Here is a 17688-nt window from a genome sequence, read left to right as displayed (position 1 = left end):
CCATTTTCCCTTTTCCCACTTTCCCGTTTTCCCACTTCCCGTTTCCCCACTTTCCCGTTTTCCCACTTTCCCGTTTTCCCAATTTCCCGTTTTCCCACTTTCCCGTTTTCCCAATTTCCCGTTTTCCCACTTTCCCGTTTCCACACTCTCCCATTTCCCCACTCTCCCGTTTCCCTGCTTTCCCGGTTCCCCACTTTCCCGATTCCCCACTCTCCCCTTTCCCCGCTTTCCCGGTTCCCCACTTCCCCGTTTCCCCGCCTCCCCGTGCCCCCGCTTTTATTAGATATGTCCTCCGGAAAATCGAATTCCCGTCTTTCCCTTGATGAAATCTTTGATTCTCGGTGAGAGGACCACTCAAATCATTTTTTTATGGGGGGAGGACCCATAACATGAGAACGACGACCCTCAGATGACCTTCCTGAAGCTCCCGAGAACCCGACCCTGAATTTTTGCGGCGATCGGTTCAGGCGTTAGTGAAATTTGCGAATTTGTGATTTTTCAATTTTTTTCCGAGTTTTCGTATTTTCGTGAGTGGAGCACTCAAATAATTTTTTTAAGGTAGAAGGACTCATCGCATCGGAGAACTGACCCCCCTATAACCACCGCTGGATCCCCCAGGACACACTCCTAAATTTTCACGAAGATCGGTTCAGCCGTTTTCGAGTCTATAGGGTACCCCGGACATACAGACAGACAGACAAACAGACAGACAGACATACGTTTTTATATATATAGATGCAATTTGTATACAATCTCTCCGGAATGAACGGGCGACCAAGCGAGCGAGAGAACGAGCAGCCAGATCGCCGACCAGCCAAGTCCGCTTTTCAGTTATTCACCTTTGACGAGTAATGTCACCAGTGGGAATTCCGCTCGAGTCTGTCTCTACATATGAACCAATTCACTCGCTCATTCCGCCAGCCCCCGAGCCGGCACGAACGGACTACCCACGCAATGGAGTCCGTCCATTCGCACAGGGGGGCTCGAGAGTGCGTAAATCTCCCCGTTCCGAACTCGGCCACGGAAGTGCTTGACATGAGTCGGATGATTCACTGCTTTGTCCTCGTATGAGACGGGCGTATACCACGGACGTCCGTCCCAGGAAGCAGCAATTAACGCGTCTGCTACCTGCCATCAGATTCCCGCAAGCGATGGGTGAACGTGCTAATTGTGACTGGCTTCGATAACGTTCATAATCCTCGCGAGCTTATAGTTTCTGACTCACTTGGAAAATACGTACGTTCAACTTCACACGCATCGTCGATACGCTCCGAGCTCCGGAGCTTCGCCCCCCCCCCCCTTCCCAGCGCACTGAAGTCTGCTGGGCTCGTAAATTCTAAATTTTCAAATCTTCAAATTTTCAAAGTGAGGAAGTAATTATACATCCGGATTATTACAGTGTGCTCGTTGATCGATGAGGGTTGTGTCGCAATAATCGGACCAACTCAACACGAGGCCCATAAAACCGCTCAGGAGATCAGTGCGCGCCTCCAAGTACCGTTCTTCGTTCGCTGTTTGCAAGACGGTCAGGAGAGCGGTTCATCAACAACTTTCCACCTCCTCCCTCCACAGCCAAGCATAACGAGAGCTTTCAGCGACATCATTCGCGCCAAACGATGGAAGAACTACGCGCTCATATACGAGAAAAATCAAGGTAAGTTCCTCTCGAGTCTCCGTCGCTCGCGCGACAAGGCCTGGAATATTCATATGAGGCACCGTAAAGCGCAATATAGGCACAATAGGCACTACAGTGAAAGCTCTTTACTACGAACAAGAAGGGACCGACGAAACTGGTTCGTTGTACCGAGTTTTCGCTGTAAGGAATGCCGCTCAACACCATCCCTATGGCGAGCTGGCCAAAGGAGGAGAAATTCCTTGTTCGTTGTACCGAGAAATTCGTTGTAATGGGGTCGTTATAACGAGCTCTTACTGTATCATAATAAGACTCCTGGAAAGTAGAGGGGCTGCTTCCGCGCAGAAGTCAGATCCGTCGGGCGTCGGGTCATTATTTTGAAGGAAAGAAATGGGTCACATTGAACTGAGGACCAGTCTTCCCGATGGGCTTCCCACCCAAATCCCGGCATTTTTGCGGAGCGTTTTGGCCCTTGTTGAGTATTTCCATATCCTTTGGATGATGATGCTCTACTGGCCTCTGAAGAGCTGAAGAGGACGATTCGGGTGCATTTTATAATCTCCGAGAAAGCGGACCTAAGCATTAAAGGAACTCCGCGTTGAATAGTGTGCTCGGAGCGTGCGCACCAGCGGAAGCTGGGAAATGATTAGGCAAAATTGACCTCTCACAGGAGAATGTGTTGCGTGAGAGGAGGCATATTGAGCAAAAAACGGGCGCCGCATTTGATGCGAATCGGGTGTGCGCGGCTGTTCGCTGAATCGAGCGGCTCACGTCGCTATACACGCAAAGAAATTTTATCTTATGATGATGCCGAGGGTAGTGGTTAGAGGAGCAAGAGGCGGCTAAAAGAGCAGGGTAGTGTCGCGGGCTCGATATTCAAGGATGCGACGTTTTTGCATAATGTTGTTTGCGCATTCTCCTATCCATGAGCTCTTCTGACGGATATTCAACGCCCCTGCATTCAGCCCTTTGTTCGTATTGAAATCGGGTCCAGGTTCGAACAAGCGTTTTGAAATAAGCAAAAGCATCCATCGGGAGAGTCCTCCATCGTGCACAGTCCACCATGCCCGCGTCGCATGGAACTTTCGTTGAATCCTCTGTAGCTGCAACAATGTTTTTTTTATTCCTGCGTTTTCCCTCGAAGAGCACCTTCACATCGAGTTGGAATTTCTCATAGCGATTCGGGTTGCTCATATTGGAGACATTCCACACAAGCCGGTCCTGTCTCTCGCCGCAGCACTCTTAGCAAGGATCGGGCGCCGACTTCAGAATCGGGAGCGGAGTCTTCTCGATCGTACGGTCAATGCCCACCGATAGATCTTCGGAGGTGAAGGATTTCCGGATAATTCCCTCAAACGTGTCATCGACAGAATAGCGCCGATCCCTTTTATCGTCTCTCTAGAGTATTTCGCACAGGGAGCCGCTGATGAAGCTTCCAACCCGCAAACTCCCTTACGGGAAATCTTTCCCTTGGCTTTCTATGGGAAGTTAGCAAGAAGACTTCCGGGAACTCCCTTCGCTCTCTCCTTCGGCTTACTTCGGCCAGAGGCGCACGGCTCGGGGTGCCGGACTCCGGTCGGCAACTTTGAGAGGACTCTGTGCCCGAACTTTCGTCTGAGGCCCAAGGGTTCGGTTCTCGGTGCAAAATATAAGATTTCCCGTCACATTATCAGACGGAATGAAGTGCGACAAGTGAGTCGAAGACGAAGCACAGCGTAGTTGGACATCCAGAGTTCTCAGAGCATTTCCGTTATTTCCGCCGTGGCACCAACGGCACGGATCAGAGCCGTAGACCGCTCGGTGAACGACCGACCGAAAGACCGTCATCAGGAGCTTCGTTAGAGCGCTTGACTCCGAGTTACTGCTCCTGTTCCGCAATAGTGATCTCGTCTCTTTTGGCTCACTTCCTCATCAGCAGAACGAGTCAGTCGCGTAAGCCATCTTACCAGATGTCTCCCTCGTTCCCTGAGCGTGTTCCACTCCATGCGGGGAGCCTTCAGCCAATCAATATCCACATCGACGGCTACCTATCTATGTACTACTTGCTGCCATCTGTCAGCTGAGCTTGGCATTAGTCTAATGGATGTGTTTTTCTCCACGCTTCGAACTTCTTGGTGGTCTGACCTCGAGTTCGGGTTGTTCTAGAAATGTCAAAGCTCAATTCATCGTGACGCTTGCTTCCAGATCTGATTGAGCTGGCAGACCTCGTCAAAGACAAGAGAGTTCTCCTATACCAGTACCAAAAAGGAGAACGGGGATCCAAGAGGCTCATTCGAGAGATTGGGAGCGACCCACAGAACAACTACATCGTGCATCTGACGGCAGAGCGGGCGAATGAATTCTTCCGTCTGGTGAGTATATACATACACCACCGGAAAAAAAAAATGCGCCGTCTTGGATTCCGTGTCGATCATCCTCAATGGGTATTGCTATCCAGAATGACTTGACGATTTCCCGTAATGTCGAACCATTGCGACCCTTTCCCCCAGTCAGTCGTCTAGAACTGATGCGTTCAAGGGAGTGGAGTGCGCTCATGTTTTTCTCCCTCCGACATGTCGAACTATCAGTTTTCGACATCGATCGAATCGTGATTTTCACTAGTTTTCTGTTCTTCCTGCAGGCCGGAATCGTGGGATTGTTATCCGAGTACTTCAGCTATCTCGTCACCGCTGAGGTAAGCTTCCCGACTCGCCCCCACCAGGTCACCTCTGCCCGTCGATCGCTTTCCGATGCGATCCGTGGATTATACGTATTTGAAACGTTATCGTATACAACGTATCTCTTGTATCGTTGACGGCGACGTTGACGTCTCCTCGCGTCGACGGCAGCCGGCAACGAACATTCTGCAGCGAGCTCGGAGGCGAGGGCGCCGCCGTTTGGCAAACAGTTTTCGGGCCGAGCGCGCGCGTCGAGGTGGAAGTATGAGAGAGAGAGCTATAGAGAGACGGAGAGAGAGAGAGTGATCTTTCGACGGCGCCGGCGGCAGAAGCCTCATGGGACGTCAGAAACGGAAAAGAATGTTGCCGCGCCGTTGGTGGACCTCCAGATCCATAAGCGAAGTTTTCGTGTCGAATTCTCGTACAAGAGTTTTCCGCTCGCGTCTGAATGTTTAGACATATACATATACCTGGTCCCAATTTCGTGTTTTGTTCTGGAACAAAAGCCGCGTCGCGTCCTTCAGAAGTATCGTAAATTATCTTGATTGACCGAACGACCGACTACCATGTACAATAGGTTCGCTCGGTCATTGTTTCCCTCAATGTTTCCGTATGATCGTGTACATGGGGCTCCTCAATCTTGAAAAAGCAAGGATGGTCAGAAAGGGAAATCGAGACCGATGGAGGAGTAACAGACCTCCCGGGCGAGGATGATGAATATCTGCGCGCATCTCTCGATCCATTCCGATTGGGGTTATTTTTCTTTTGCTCCCGCTCTTGAATACAGGAATCCTCGCCGTGGATCCACCTCTCCCGGACGACGGGGACGGAGTAAACTCAGACTGCGAGTTCGACGTGAACGAGCTATCCACCCACCCAGAGAACATGACTTCATGTCTTACGCACATACATAAGTATGCTCCCCGATGTCTAGAATTCTGCATCCGATGGTGATCCGCAAGCATGAGCTTTCGTTGCGACCGGTTTCGAACGTCCGTCTGCCGTTCGGCTGGTCGTTCTGTCGAGCCCGCAGGCAACGTCGATCAGGCCGATACGGTCGGACGCACGGTGCAGCTCATGATATGCGATTCCCAGCGGGCTCACTGAGTCCTTGAAGCCAGTCACAGGCCCGATCCTATATCAGAACGGGGTGTGACACATATTAGCTGAAAGGTCGCGGGTCCAGTGGTAACACAGGCGGTAGCCACGGGAAAGCGACGACGCACATGGAGGCAGCTTGCCCGATCGCCGAACGGAGAGGGATCGGAGGTCGGCCAAACATTTAGACTCTGCTGGTCTTACATACCGACACTCAAATCCATCTTGATCCGCAAGGCAAACACGACTGAAGGCAGGCTGAGGAGCTGAGATAGCGAGACGAGCCGAGGCTTTAGCCGTACGTACGCACATACTAACTCGTTGCTTGCCTGCTTTCAAACGGTTTTTTTCTCATGCGGCTTTTTTGTCCGGTGACGTGAAGACCAGGGAAAAAATCCCATCTCTAGTCTTGTTGCCCCTGCCGGTGCTGCCTAGGAGACGAGATCGACTCCTCCGTGGGTCGACGTAGCCGAGCTCCTATCTCCTCTCTAGCTAGTATTCTCTTCTCTCGAGGCTGACGTTTCGTGTTATTCTCCGCTGGCCTTCTGTCCGCCCGGTGTTTACTCGTTTGTCGGTTGTATCGCTCGTTCTTATCTGCGAAGGAATAAGTATCCTTTGTCGAGTAGCTTCGCTTGTGGTCTGAGCGTGCTCGCCGGTGTCCGCGTCTCTCATTGAACGAACGACGGTCCGACGATCTTCGGTGAGGCCATAGTACCGCAATTCTGACCTCCTCTCGGCCAGCCGCGACGAAAATTTTCGATTCGTGAACGAATCTCCAGCGCCGGGCATCTTGGTCTTCGCTAGTCTCCCTAAGTCGCTACACGTCAGCAACCGGAGGTCATGCTCTTGTCGTGTTTTTTTTTCAGGACTTCCACACGTGGCAACTGCCCTCCGAGGCTCTCAGCAATATAACCGCCCTGCAGCTACTCCAACAAGAACCTGGCAACTTCGCACCGACTCAAGACAACAAGCGTCAACGGGTCAACAAAAACAGCCCTTTAAAGGTCAGTGCATCCGGAATGGCCTCGTGGGCTCATTTCATTTTTCTTTCCAGGAGGGGGCTTATTTTTAAGGTGAGGCTGTGCGCAGAGATAAATGAGAACTTTTTGGCGTCAGTCTCGCGTTGCGCGATGGGATCCCGTGCGATCTCCCCTCCCGATCCTCACAAGCTCGAGAGGGGAGAAGCAATAATTATTGTTTTGATCCGATCATGAACAGAAAAATGGGCGCCCACCTACGTACCTGCAGGACTCTGGCGACAGGATTATTCGGAATTGGAACTCCAGTGGGCCGAACGACCCCAGGGCCGTCGTTTGAAGGACTGGGTCATTCGCTTCAATCTCAAAAATTCAATCTCCAAGTATATCAAGAGCATCTCTTGACCCCGAGGCTTGCCCGGGATTCGGCCACGGACTCCCGTTCCAGAGGTCGCGTCCGTTCGACAAGGAAGGGCCGATCATTCAAAGTTCTCTGTTAGGGGTCGGTTTTGGTCTCACCATTTCCTGCTGTTGATCCTTTCTCCCGGTCGTGCAATCCGACCGTAGCTTCCGAACTCCTCGCGGTCGCAGAGACAAAAAAAACAAACGAGTTTTTTCTGCTGGCCGAAGAGTTCCTGCATCGCTCGTTCCGTCGCTCTGAATTTCCTCACGCTCCGGTCCATGCGCTCCAGTGCGATTGTCGCTGTTGGTGGTTATCCGAAATCGAAACTTCTCCGACAGCTTTTCGGCACAGCTTTGATTCTGTTCCGTTTTATTCGGAATCAACTCGAGCGGCAGGCGGGCGAACAGGAAAGGAACAAACACTCAACGATCTCGCCGTGCTCCTGACGCGGAAGGATTCGCCCGAAGAAACTTCGGCGTCGCGTCGTAATTATCTGACAGGCATTCGAAGAAGCCTTCTTCACGCGAGCCAATCTTTCCCTCCAAAACACTTTTGACTCGACCCATGCGCTCCGACAGCGTTTTCGGCGGCTGCGAACGGTCGGAGAGAATCCGTTTCGCATTCCCTTGAATTTTCTCCGAATCCTCCGCCCAAGACTCAACGGTACGCGACTCGCACGCGCCTCACCTGTAAACCTCGTTCGCGTGAGCGAGGAGTGTGGGGAGCACTCATTTACTGCTCCCCGCCGCGTCTTACGTATTATCCGCGTATCTTGAACGGCCCGAGGATGAAACAAGGCATCTTCCGGCGCATTGATTGTGTACGCCATCGCTCACGCAAAACGAATTAGTCGCTCTGGGGGTTCTTCAGGCTCGCTGAGATTCCCTGATTCCCCCATTCTCGAAGCACGCATTTATTGGAATGCGGTCCTCATGCGAACGCTCCGTATTCGACGGGGGTTCACAGCCCTGTCGGAATTCCGTGTTGGGCCATTCGGACCTGTGAACGGATTCAATCGCCGAATGGATGGGGAACAAATATGCAGAAGTCCCCATCGACATCATAACTGAGAGAATATTCGCACTATTTCCAGTACCACTCGGCGCTCCTACACGACTACATCATGATTTTCGCGCGAGCCGTCGGGACTCTATCACGGACACAAAACATGGCGCCCGTGTCGGACGCGAGTTGCCACAAGCCGTCGGACGGATGGCCCATGGGTCTGACAATCGCCACGCAGATCAAGGCCGTAAGTCAATCAGTTATTCGCGCTTGCCTTCCGCTAAAAGCAAGCAAGCCAGAGCGACCGAGGACCAGGAGGGCAGATGTAGCTGCTACGAGTGCATGCTCGGCGACTCCCCCTTCCCCCACCAACACAATACATATGGGCTCTCGGAAAGGACGGACCGAGGCAACACTTCTCTGCGACATAGAAATCTCTTTTTTCACTCACTCACTCGTCCGTCCGTTCTTTTCTTCCTCGAGACGTTCGTATTTTCGGCCTATTGGCGTCTTCCGAGTCGACGTCGGTCGTCGTGCTCTCTGCGATTGGGAGCGTTAGCCGATAGTTGGACGCAGGAACGATGCCGACTCAGATTCAGGCATCTGTCGTACGGCGGCCTTCGTGTGGGAAGAGTCGGATGTTGTCTGTTGTTGTGGCGGTCGAAGTCGAGACCGCTGGTGCATCAATGGGGGGGGGGAGGGCTCTTTTCCGACCGCTCCTCGCTGTCGGAGGATCGTTCGCCCGCTCGAAGATACACGATAGCACTTCATCTTAGTTAGAGACCAAGCTACTATAGGAACAGATGATATGCATGAAGGAGTTCGTCACTCCACAGGAAACCCTCCCGATTCAGAGCCGGGTCCGCCATTGTGTAGTAGAGATATTCACATCGTCGACGGCATCGGCACAGAGGATACGTTTCCCTGTTCGAGATCAGCCTCTTCCCGCGACTTTCCAGCTTGTCGTTCCTTACGCTGCCGGAGGCCTTCCGCCTTTCTAGGAGCGGTTTCTGACTTGGGACGAGCGACCGAATAATCGAACATTATCCGCTTACAGACGTCAATCCACGGCCTGTTCGGCCATATCCAATTCGATACGTTCGGAGAACGCTCCAACTACAGTCTCCTCGTAACGGAATACAAAGACGGCTCAATCGTCAAGGTGAATAAATCAGTCTAATGATGAAATGTGAGATGGGCGAACTCAATCCCGGAATGAATAAATTACCGGCTCACGTAACACTCGTAATTGAAGTTTGACGCGTGAATGAAGAACGAGGAGGAACGAGCACAGACAGCTTCCGGCCAGAGCGATCCCGGCTTCGAGGAACCTGTCGAGGGGGGCACCTAATTTACATGAATCAAAGATTTCCTCTCAGCCCTTCAAATATTTTTGGAGTTTGAACCAGTGTACGGCAATCGTTCTCCACTTCCTCGTTCGATCCACACGAATACCCGCCAAGAATAAATCTCCGGAGGAACATTCCGCTTGACCATTCGGGAGTCGAGTTGGACGCCTCCGCCGCCCACGCAGAGGTCTCTCCTCAGCGCTTCACATCGCATGGCGAGAACGGGCGGCGAGATTCTCGGAAACCGATACCTCTTACCGGCCCCCGCCAACGACCCGATTGCGTCGTACAGCTGTTTCAAGAGCCGATTATGTCTTATCAACAGCCAGAACAAGCTGGGCAGATTACGAGCCGCAGCCGACTTTTTCTCAAAGTGCTGTGCCGTAACCGTGAGAGCGCAGTATGAATGGGAGCTGCATAACGATGTCGTCGTCTTGTTTTCGACACTAATTATTCCAGGTGGGTAACTGGTCGCCTACATCGGGTATAAACTACAACCGAAATTCGTCGTGGGAAAAAGTCCACGTTGAGCAGTCGTTGCGGAACCGCTCGCTTCGCGTTGTGACGCTCTTGGTGAGTTCCGAAACGGAAGGAAGCATCCGGTTCGCCGGGTCGAATACGCGCTCGTCTGGCGAAACTCGACGTCTGGGGAGAGATCGTTGGGTATCAAAATGGATTTCATCGCGAGAAACAGTCGGGCTTATCGTCACTGATCCGCTTTTCGGTGAAGCCAGCACGTAGCGAATGACGAACACAGTGTACAGTTCACTACGAAAACGAGGAGAAAACAGCGACTCCGAGAAGTACCAGCTGCTGTCGTAATGGAAGTTATTCCTTACGTCAGTCGTCGGTTCGTTGGAACTTCTCGATTGCTCGTCCGGAGAACGGGTGGGCTGCCGGGATTATCAGAACTCTCAACTGCTCTCGAGACTCACCGAGTCCGCTCCGATTGCAGAGTGCCCCGTACGTGATGCGGCGTCGCAGTGGGTCTCCGCCGGCACCTGGCGGAACAGCAGCCGATGGCGAGCTCGAAGGCTTCTGCATCGACCTCCTCCACGAGCTCTCGCGCATGCTGCATTTTAAATATGAGATTCGTTTTGTAAACGATTCCCGGCACGGCGCTCGAGATCGTCACGGACACTGGGACGGTCTGATCAGGGACATCCTCGACATGGTGAGTTCCCGGAATAATCTTTCAGCTCGTCCAATTCCCTACGCATCGCATGGAACATTCACATCGCAGACGGCCTAGCGCCCCCTCTCTCCCCCTCCCCCAACCGCTCCCGGTCGGTCTCTCCCCGTCCCCCGCCTCGGCGTTCCTTCTCGTCCGTCCCTCCCCTTCCTTCGAAGAGGGGATTGTTTTTGATTCGAATCGCTTTTGGGTCGACGAATTAAAGGGACCGGAAGCTTGTTCTTGGCTGGGTGCGAACGTCTTCGAACGCGAATTGGCGCCCAGCAGCGGATTATAAGTGCGATGTAAGCTTCGTTGAGCGGCTCTTTTCCTTCTCCGTCTCCTTATGGTTTTTTTTTCGTCTTCGCTTTCCATATTAAGTAGGTTGGTTGGCTCGCGCAGCTTCGAAGAATGCGGCGAAGAGTATGATTGCCTTAGGGCCTTCGCTACGCTCCACCAAGAGTGCAGCTTGGTTAGCAGAAGCAGCAACGGGCTAGCCACCAAGACGGGCGGCCCTCTGGCTGATTTGCTGAGAAAAGCCTCTAACGAGCAGCTTTTCGACCGAGTCGACGACGACGACGCGTGCGGACGAGTGAACGAACTAGGGTCCGCTCGTCCGCTCCTCTCCCATACGCGCCCCCGATTCTGTTGGCTTGGCCTTGATGCTCACTAATCCTCGCTCGAACACTCATGTACATACGTACATATTTCCACTTTGCCGCCTAACGGGGGACGGAGCAGGCTTCGATCTCGCCGCAAACCATCCTACGGCAATGCGTATACGCGACCCCTGAGATGACTTCCGGCACGCGCATCTTCTCCATTTCTTCCCTTTATCCTGTCATTCCTCAATGAGATTTCGTTTAGAAAATAGCGAAGTGTTTATCGGTTCGATGCTTTCTCTCACTTCGCAGGAAGCTGACGTTGCCCTCGCAGATCTCACGGTGACATCGGACCGAGCTCGGGTTGTGTCGTTCACAACGCCTTTCATGGCTTCCAACATCGAAGTATTGTACAAACCCCCAAGTTCTGTCGGGGACTTGGCTTCGCTAGTTCGTGGAGTATTTTCGCCCTTGTCCCAAGAGGTAAGAGACAGAGAAGCTTGTCAACGCGGCCACGCGATCGTTGCCGCTGTCGTCGTAAATTCGGCCATCGACGTCGAACCTGGGAGGAAATTCGAAAACCTGATCACATCAATCAAAAGGGATCAGAATAGTTCGAGGAGTAATTTTTCCCTCTCTCCAGAACTCCCCGCATCGGAGACACAATTTCCCCAGGGAATTGAGTCGACTTTATGTTTTCGGGAACTCGAGCTCGTTGGAGTCTGAAACGTAAAAAAAGCGACTCCGCAAAGCGAGTATTGATGCGCGATACTTAAATCCTCATTATCGTCTCCTTTCCTGATATAAGATCTCTATGGGGAGCGAGCTCTTATCAGCTCGCAAATATCAGAGCAAGCATTTAAGACGGATCTCATGATCCTTCTCTCTCTGCCTTTCTCCCTGTCATGTACATCTGGCGATCGGGAACGCAGAACGTTTAATCCTCGGTCTTGAAGTTTAATCTCCTGTGGCTCTCTGTTGTGGGTAGTTTGTGCGACCGACTGAGCGTGATCTAGTGGACTCGGTGAGCATTTGCAGCGACCGCAAATTATACTACTCACTGCGATGCAATGAGCTCTGCCCGCTATTAGAGTGTTGAGCCTGGTCAAACAAAAAGGTGTATAATGGATAGCGACCGACACGCAACTACTCAAGAGATCCGGTGTAGCCAACAGGAGATCAGGGGACATCCTGTTTCCTCTCGGATGTGTTCCCCGGAAGACCTGTTTGCCACCGAGGAGGTGAACCGGGCAAACATGGGAAAAGGAGCTGGGGAAGCAATATGGAAGAGGGAACAACGGAACAGGAACCGGGGAAGGAAATTCTTCCAGGTCGACGCCGATGGAAGGAACTTCGGAAGAGAGGTCGGAAAAATTTGCTAGCACCTGTGAGACCTCGGTCCGCAACACACTTTCGCTCGTCGTAAGCTCTTACGGTCAGAATGTTACTAGTTCACTTCTGAGGGCTGGTAGACCGTGAAGGTATCAGCCGGCAACACGGAGCATGCCGAGAGGCAGAAAATCGTCTATTCGCTCCCCGGTGCACGTACGCTCGAGAACAGAAGGAGAATCATCTCACCCGGGAATGCTCGTAGGAGACCTCCATCGTAAAGCGCGCCTTCCTTTACGACACTCTGCCGCGCCCTGTACGAAACTAGTCCTACTCCGGGAGAGAGGAGTTTCCTGTCTCGTATCGAAACGGCAAAGATGAATAACACCCTTCCCTCCTCGTTCTCATCGTGCACACATGTAGCCTTGTCTCGTCGACAACTGAGGTGATTCCGGGCCGTGTTGCAGATGCCTCCGGATCTGTCGAGAGAATTTCCTTTTCGTTCCCCATATGAGCCAGTCTTCCCCCGCGCCTCCGTCGTGCTCGTTGGCCGTCGGTCCGTCCGTCCGTCTCTTCATCGTCTCGTTCAGCTCGCCGAATTTTTTCTGAGAACGGGACGGCGGACCGACCGACCAGCCAGCCAGCCATCCATCGGATACGTCGTGTGATGGGAGAGAGCCCGACGAGTTCCGTCACAGCTGCGGACCTCGTCTGGTATTCAAAACACTCTCTGGCAGTAAAGTTTTATTCGTTCTTCTGTCTCGTTCGTTTCGGCGTTTCCAGAATCCGATTTTGATGCGGATATTCAATTGTCGGTGACGTCGTCGTTCTGCTTCCAGGTATGGATTTCGGGTGTCTTGTGTCTGGTGGTCGCCACCTTTGTGCTATTCTATGCATCGAAACTCAGCCCCCGCGACCGTATCGTGAAACTGTCTCCGAAGCAGGCAGACGAGAGAATTTGGTCAACACCGAGATTTTCGTTCGGAGACATCGTCCACATAGCGCTCTCTTGCGCTCTTCGGTGAGTTCCCGAAATCCCTCAACTTGACAGGTTTTCAGCAAGCATCGATGACACGATTGCGTCTATCGCGACCGTGTTCTTCCGTGTCCTACAATCTCGAGTCCATAAGTGGTGCCCGCGTCGTCTATGCATCGTTAGCTTGGATTGCAATGAATATTCCTCCTCTCCGGAAGCCGTTCCTAGTCACGTGCGACCTCCGTATAATTTGCAAGCGTATCTCCTCGCGTTCGAGGCGCTATTCGAGTGTGACGCGAAGCTGTGTGAGTTCGAACGTGTTACGGAGGAGATCTCAGGGCAAGGTTTGGAAGCCCTTATAATGAACTGGTCGCCGAGTTTTTCCACCGCTGCCGTCCTGCTTCTCTATCTCGAGCCCCGTTATTCATCGACGCGCTGAGTTCTCACACGAGAGATCGTAGATCACGGATGGGACAGGCAGAAGGCCCTCACCCGTCTGGCCAGCAGCAAGAATAGAGCCTTGAGGAGGATCGGCTGCAGCGCGGAAAAAAGCAGTCACTCGTCTGCTTTTACTGCACTTAAAAAGTCAGTGCATCAGTGAGGAACGAGCCGAACCTGAAGGAGCGAGGCCTAGCGCCCCGGTCGACTTTCGCCAAGAGGCATGGAGCAACCAGGCCTTAGGGGATGACGTTCTGGGAAGTTTTCCTGTCCGTCGGCCTCCCTCGGCCGATCTCTCTGCAGTCAACCGTCCAAGCGAGCGAGTGGCGCACAGACGGGCTTCGGGACAGACAAAGTGTGGGAAGACCGAGGACATCAGTCATCGGCGAGGTTTCATCTTTCGAATGAGTCGCTCGGCCTTGCGAGATACTCAGAACTTCCAGTGGTTTCCCGCGCCCACTCGGGATTGAGGTCAGCAAATGATTCGGATCGAGGGAGGAATCCGATTCGTGCCTTCCATGGTTCCAACTCGATGCTTCATTTCTGATTTCACTGAAGCTTGAGGGGTCCAAATTTTTCATTCCTTATTTTCCGGGGAATTTTTTTTTTACTCCATGAGGGAATTTCCGGAGGGGAATGAGCCTCCGAGTCCGGTAGAATAGGAGTTCCGAGCTGATAAACTCATCAACGAGTCGGCGATTGTGTATTGATTTGCCGAGGGGAGTAACAGGCATGTTCTCTCTGCAGACAGCCACTGATAAGCCGCCGACCGAGAGGCGTGGCCACACGAATACTCATTCTTGTGTTGTACGTGGCATCGTTCGTATTCTGGTCGGTGTACACAGCACGACTGACAGCTCAATTCGTCCAGCGGCGAATGCATTTCTCCGAGCTGCAGGACGTCGGGGACCTCCTCCGGCTGAAGGATGTGCATTTCGGTTATGTCGCCAACACCTCGTCCCAGCTGTATCTGCAGGTGAGTCCGCGCCTTCCTGAACTCGTTAGGCTCCGATCACTTGTTCGTATATGGATTATCGATCAATCAATCCCTAAGGAGTTTCCAGCGAAATAATATTCCCCTGCTAAGCCATCTGCATGAGATTTTTGTGATGTCGGTCGGTCAAGTTCCCCGGGGAAAAAACGCTGGAATGAAATCCCGTCTCCGAGGGAAAAATAGAAAACCAGGTCTACAAAAACCCGGGCTCCGGGTCTCCCATCCACTTAGCTCTCTAGAGCTCTTCCGGCAAAAGCCGTCGGCCGCCGTCTGCAAAGACTGGACGTAGGCGGATTTGCTCTAGCGCGACTTTCGTCAACCAGACAGCAGGCTAAAAACAGACGGGGGATTTAGAATCGAGTTCGTCGCCTCCGGCGCAACAAAAGCTTCCCGCTTACCGGAACGATGTAATAGAAAGTTGCGAACCCCCATCGAGGCGCTGTGAGGAGACGAAAACTTTGTATGGCGTTCGTCGTTCCATCCTTATTAACCTGCAGTAGCTGTTGGGCCTCTTTCAACTTTTTGAGCATTGCCCCCCTGGATGCTCTCCCTGATCCATGTCTCGTTCGAATCTGCTCACATTGCGGCATCGTTTGCTGCCTTTCCATGACATTTCCCCATTTTCCCTCCCCACTCCCATGCGGACCCTTCCGTCATGCTCGCCTACCCCTCTGATTTCGTTCCTCGTTATGGGACATGGGATTTGAGATTGTCTTTCTCCGTGTTCCGAGACTGGTCGAAGGACGCCCCCCCCCATAGATCCCCCAGCAAACGTCACATAAGTGGTCAACTTCCGTAGCCCACCATGGAAATTTTCTTGGGCGTTCCAAAAACTGGTACTTTTACCCTACATCCTATCCTTTACCCGTACCCTCGTTTCCCTCCTCTAACGTCCACGAGCCGATCTCCTCGGTAACCGTGACGTTGCTATTGCAGGGTGCTGACTATGACCCGATTTCGACAGTCTGGGCGATCATGACTGGCGAGGGGGATCATCCCACGAGTTCCGCTGAAGGCCTCCGCAAAGTCCACGCAGGCGGCTATGCATTTTTCCTGGAATCCCCAACTGCGGAATACCATCAGCGAAGAGATTGTTCATTACTCAAGATACACAGCGGGATCGAAACTTCAGGCTACGCGATTGCGACTCCGAGAGGTGAGTTCTCCCCAGTCGAGCACTCAATTCATAGGCCCTCGAAGACTCTCTTCGCTGTAACGATTCCCCGAGCGAGAATAATTTCAATCTGAGGCGACTTCGCCCGAGACGGCAGAATCGTTAAGAAGGCGTCTCCGTCTGCGATCAGATGTCTCAGCTCTGGATAAGGAACGGTGTTCCTCCTGTTCCCTCCCTGAGCCGGATGTGGCGACTGCCCGATTGGTGATTCTGGAAAATGTTTTTTCATTCAGGCCTGCTGCGGCTCTTCTGGAATAAGTTCATCCCCGAAGTGCCCAGCCCATCCCATCCCGTTTATCATTTGTCCCCTCCTGCCTCTCTCTTCACATTGTGTTCCAGAATGTTGTTTGATTGTATTCTCCCCGATGTGGTCTCCTCGGTAAATCTCCGCCCCTGCGACACGACGCAGCTGTCACGAGGGCGAATGAACGTTTTCTGGACCAGTGTTGCTGCATTCGTTATATGTATCTTTGTAATGCAAGTTGAGATGCCCGCTGTCACTCGACAGGAGCAGCTGGAAGATCCGCTGAACTCTAAGCGGCGGCTGGGGAAGTGGAACGGGGGGCGGGCGCGGGCAGTCGAGCTCACGAGAAAGCGCAAGCTGGTCAAGAAGGGCCGGCCGAGCAAGGTCGACTTAGCAGCAAACGGTGCTAGAAAACTTGTCGGAACACAACGCTCTCGTTGACCGAGTTCGCTGGTGACCGGCGGAATAACAAGACGACCGAGTGGTTTTCTGTTCTACAGAGACCCGCTCAGCTCGAGAGAGTGAGCCTTAACGGGAGAACAGATAACTCTGAAACCGGAAACCTCGATGGCCTCTCGGGCCCGCTCGACCAGCCGGCGTTCACTCGAGCGTCGGTCCACTGATAATGTCGCCGCTGTTGATCTCTTGATTCTCGAAGTCTCCGTAGAAGTCCTTCTTCTCGTACCCGATAGCCACACGCGGAGCGAACCGCTCATCCATTCGTGCTTTCTCTCTCTCCCTCTTTCTTCCTGAAGGCTCTCGGCTCCGGTGAAACCGTTCCCCACCTATTTTTTCGCCAGACGTTTCGGTGCAGAGAAGATTCTACCGCAACAGCCGTTTCCTTTGAAGTCCAACCAATTTTTTCCCAGGCTCTCCAGGAGGTCTCGCATCAGGAACGCATCCCTGCGGGCTGATCCCCGAGTTTTTCCCTTGGGTTTCCTCGCGGCTTTCTCTCTCCTTCTCCTTCCCTCTAGGAACCTAATGGAGTTTCCTCCTTCAAGGTCATCCTGGGTACTTCTGAATTCGAATCCTGACCGACCGACTGACCGATTCGTAGACGAACAGAGTGTGAAAGTTGAAGAATTTCGAAAATCGGGTGAAAAGCGACTGATGTGAGATGAATTTCCCTTTTCAGCTTCGCCGTACACAGAACATTTCTCGAGCGCCTTGATGCGCCTCAAAGAGAATGAAGTTATCCACCGACTCCAGCACAAATGGTTCTCATCAAGAGCCGAGTGCAAGGCGCCGCCTTGGGGTCAACTAGATGTCACGGGCGTTTCGCCCGTCCTCCTTCTTCTGGGCGCTGCTTGCGCCCTTGCTACTGTGATCGGTGTGGTGGAGTGCGCGTGTTCCGCAGCACGCCGCCAGCCCAAGAAAGCAAAAGCGGTGAGTTGGTCAAGTCACGCACCGGGTCTCCGAGGGCAAGCACGGCGCGGCAAAAGACATGCTCTTCTTCCCGCTAGCTAACCCTTCTCTCCTGACTTTCCGCCTTCTGCCCCCCTTCTCCTCCCCTACGTCCCACTTCTCGCCTTCCTAGCCCTCGTTCCGCTTGCCAAACAGCAGGCGGTGGTGGTCGACCCGCAAAGCCTCCCACGTAATAGCAGCTCGTTCCGGGTGTCTTAAGACCTTGTTCGAGTC

The 17688-nt window shown here is 52.9% G+C and overlaps 1 protein-coding gene across 1 annotated transcript in view; it reads left to right on the top strand.

Moving 5' to 3' along the window:
- The window catches only part of LOC100900332 (glutamate receptor ionotropic, kainate 2), a 35654-nt gene that overhangs the window by 17476 nt on the left and 490 nt on the right, over positions 1-17688 (top strand). Inside the window, exons 3-15 of the mRNA XM_029113163.1 lie at positions 1400-1654; positions 3818-3984; positions 4254-4307; positions 6255-6392; positions 7862-8020; positions 8831-8935; positions 9582-9695; positions 10078-10296; positions 11208-11378; positions 13064-13245; positions 14386-14614; positions 15569-15788; positions 17186-17436. Of these exons, the coding sequence (XP_028968996.1) occupies positions 1400-1654; positions 3818-3984; positions 4254-4307; positions 6255-6392; positions 7862-8020; positions 8831-8935; positions 9582-9695; positions 10078-10296; positions 11208-11378; positions 13064-13245; positions 14386-14614; positions 15569-15788; positions 17186-17436 (2264 nt within the window). The remainder of the gene's footprint in view (positions 1-1399; positions 1655-3817; positions 3985-4253; positions 4308-6254; positions 6393-7861; positions 8021-8830; positions 8936-9581; positions 9696-10077; positions 10297-11207; positions 11379-13063; positions 13246-14385; positions 14615-15568; positions 15789-17185; positions 17437-17688) is intronic.

Source organism: Galendromus occidentalis, unplaced genomic scaffold, assembly GCF_000255335.2.
Source record: "Galendromus occidentalis unplaced genomic scaffold, Mocc_1.1 scf7180000076381, whole genome shotgun sequence".
NCBI lineage: Eukaryota > Metazoa > Arthropoda > Arachnida > Mesostigmata > Phytoseiidae > Galendromus > Galendromus occidentalis.
The sequence above is the reverse complement of the archived record's forward strand: the minus strand, read 5'-3'. Positions and strand labels throughout refer to the sequence as shown.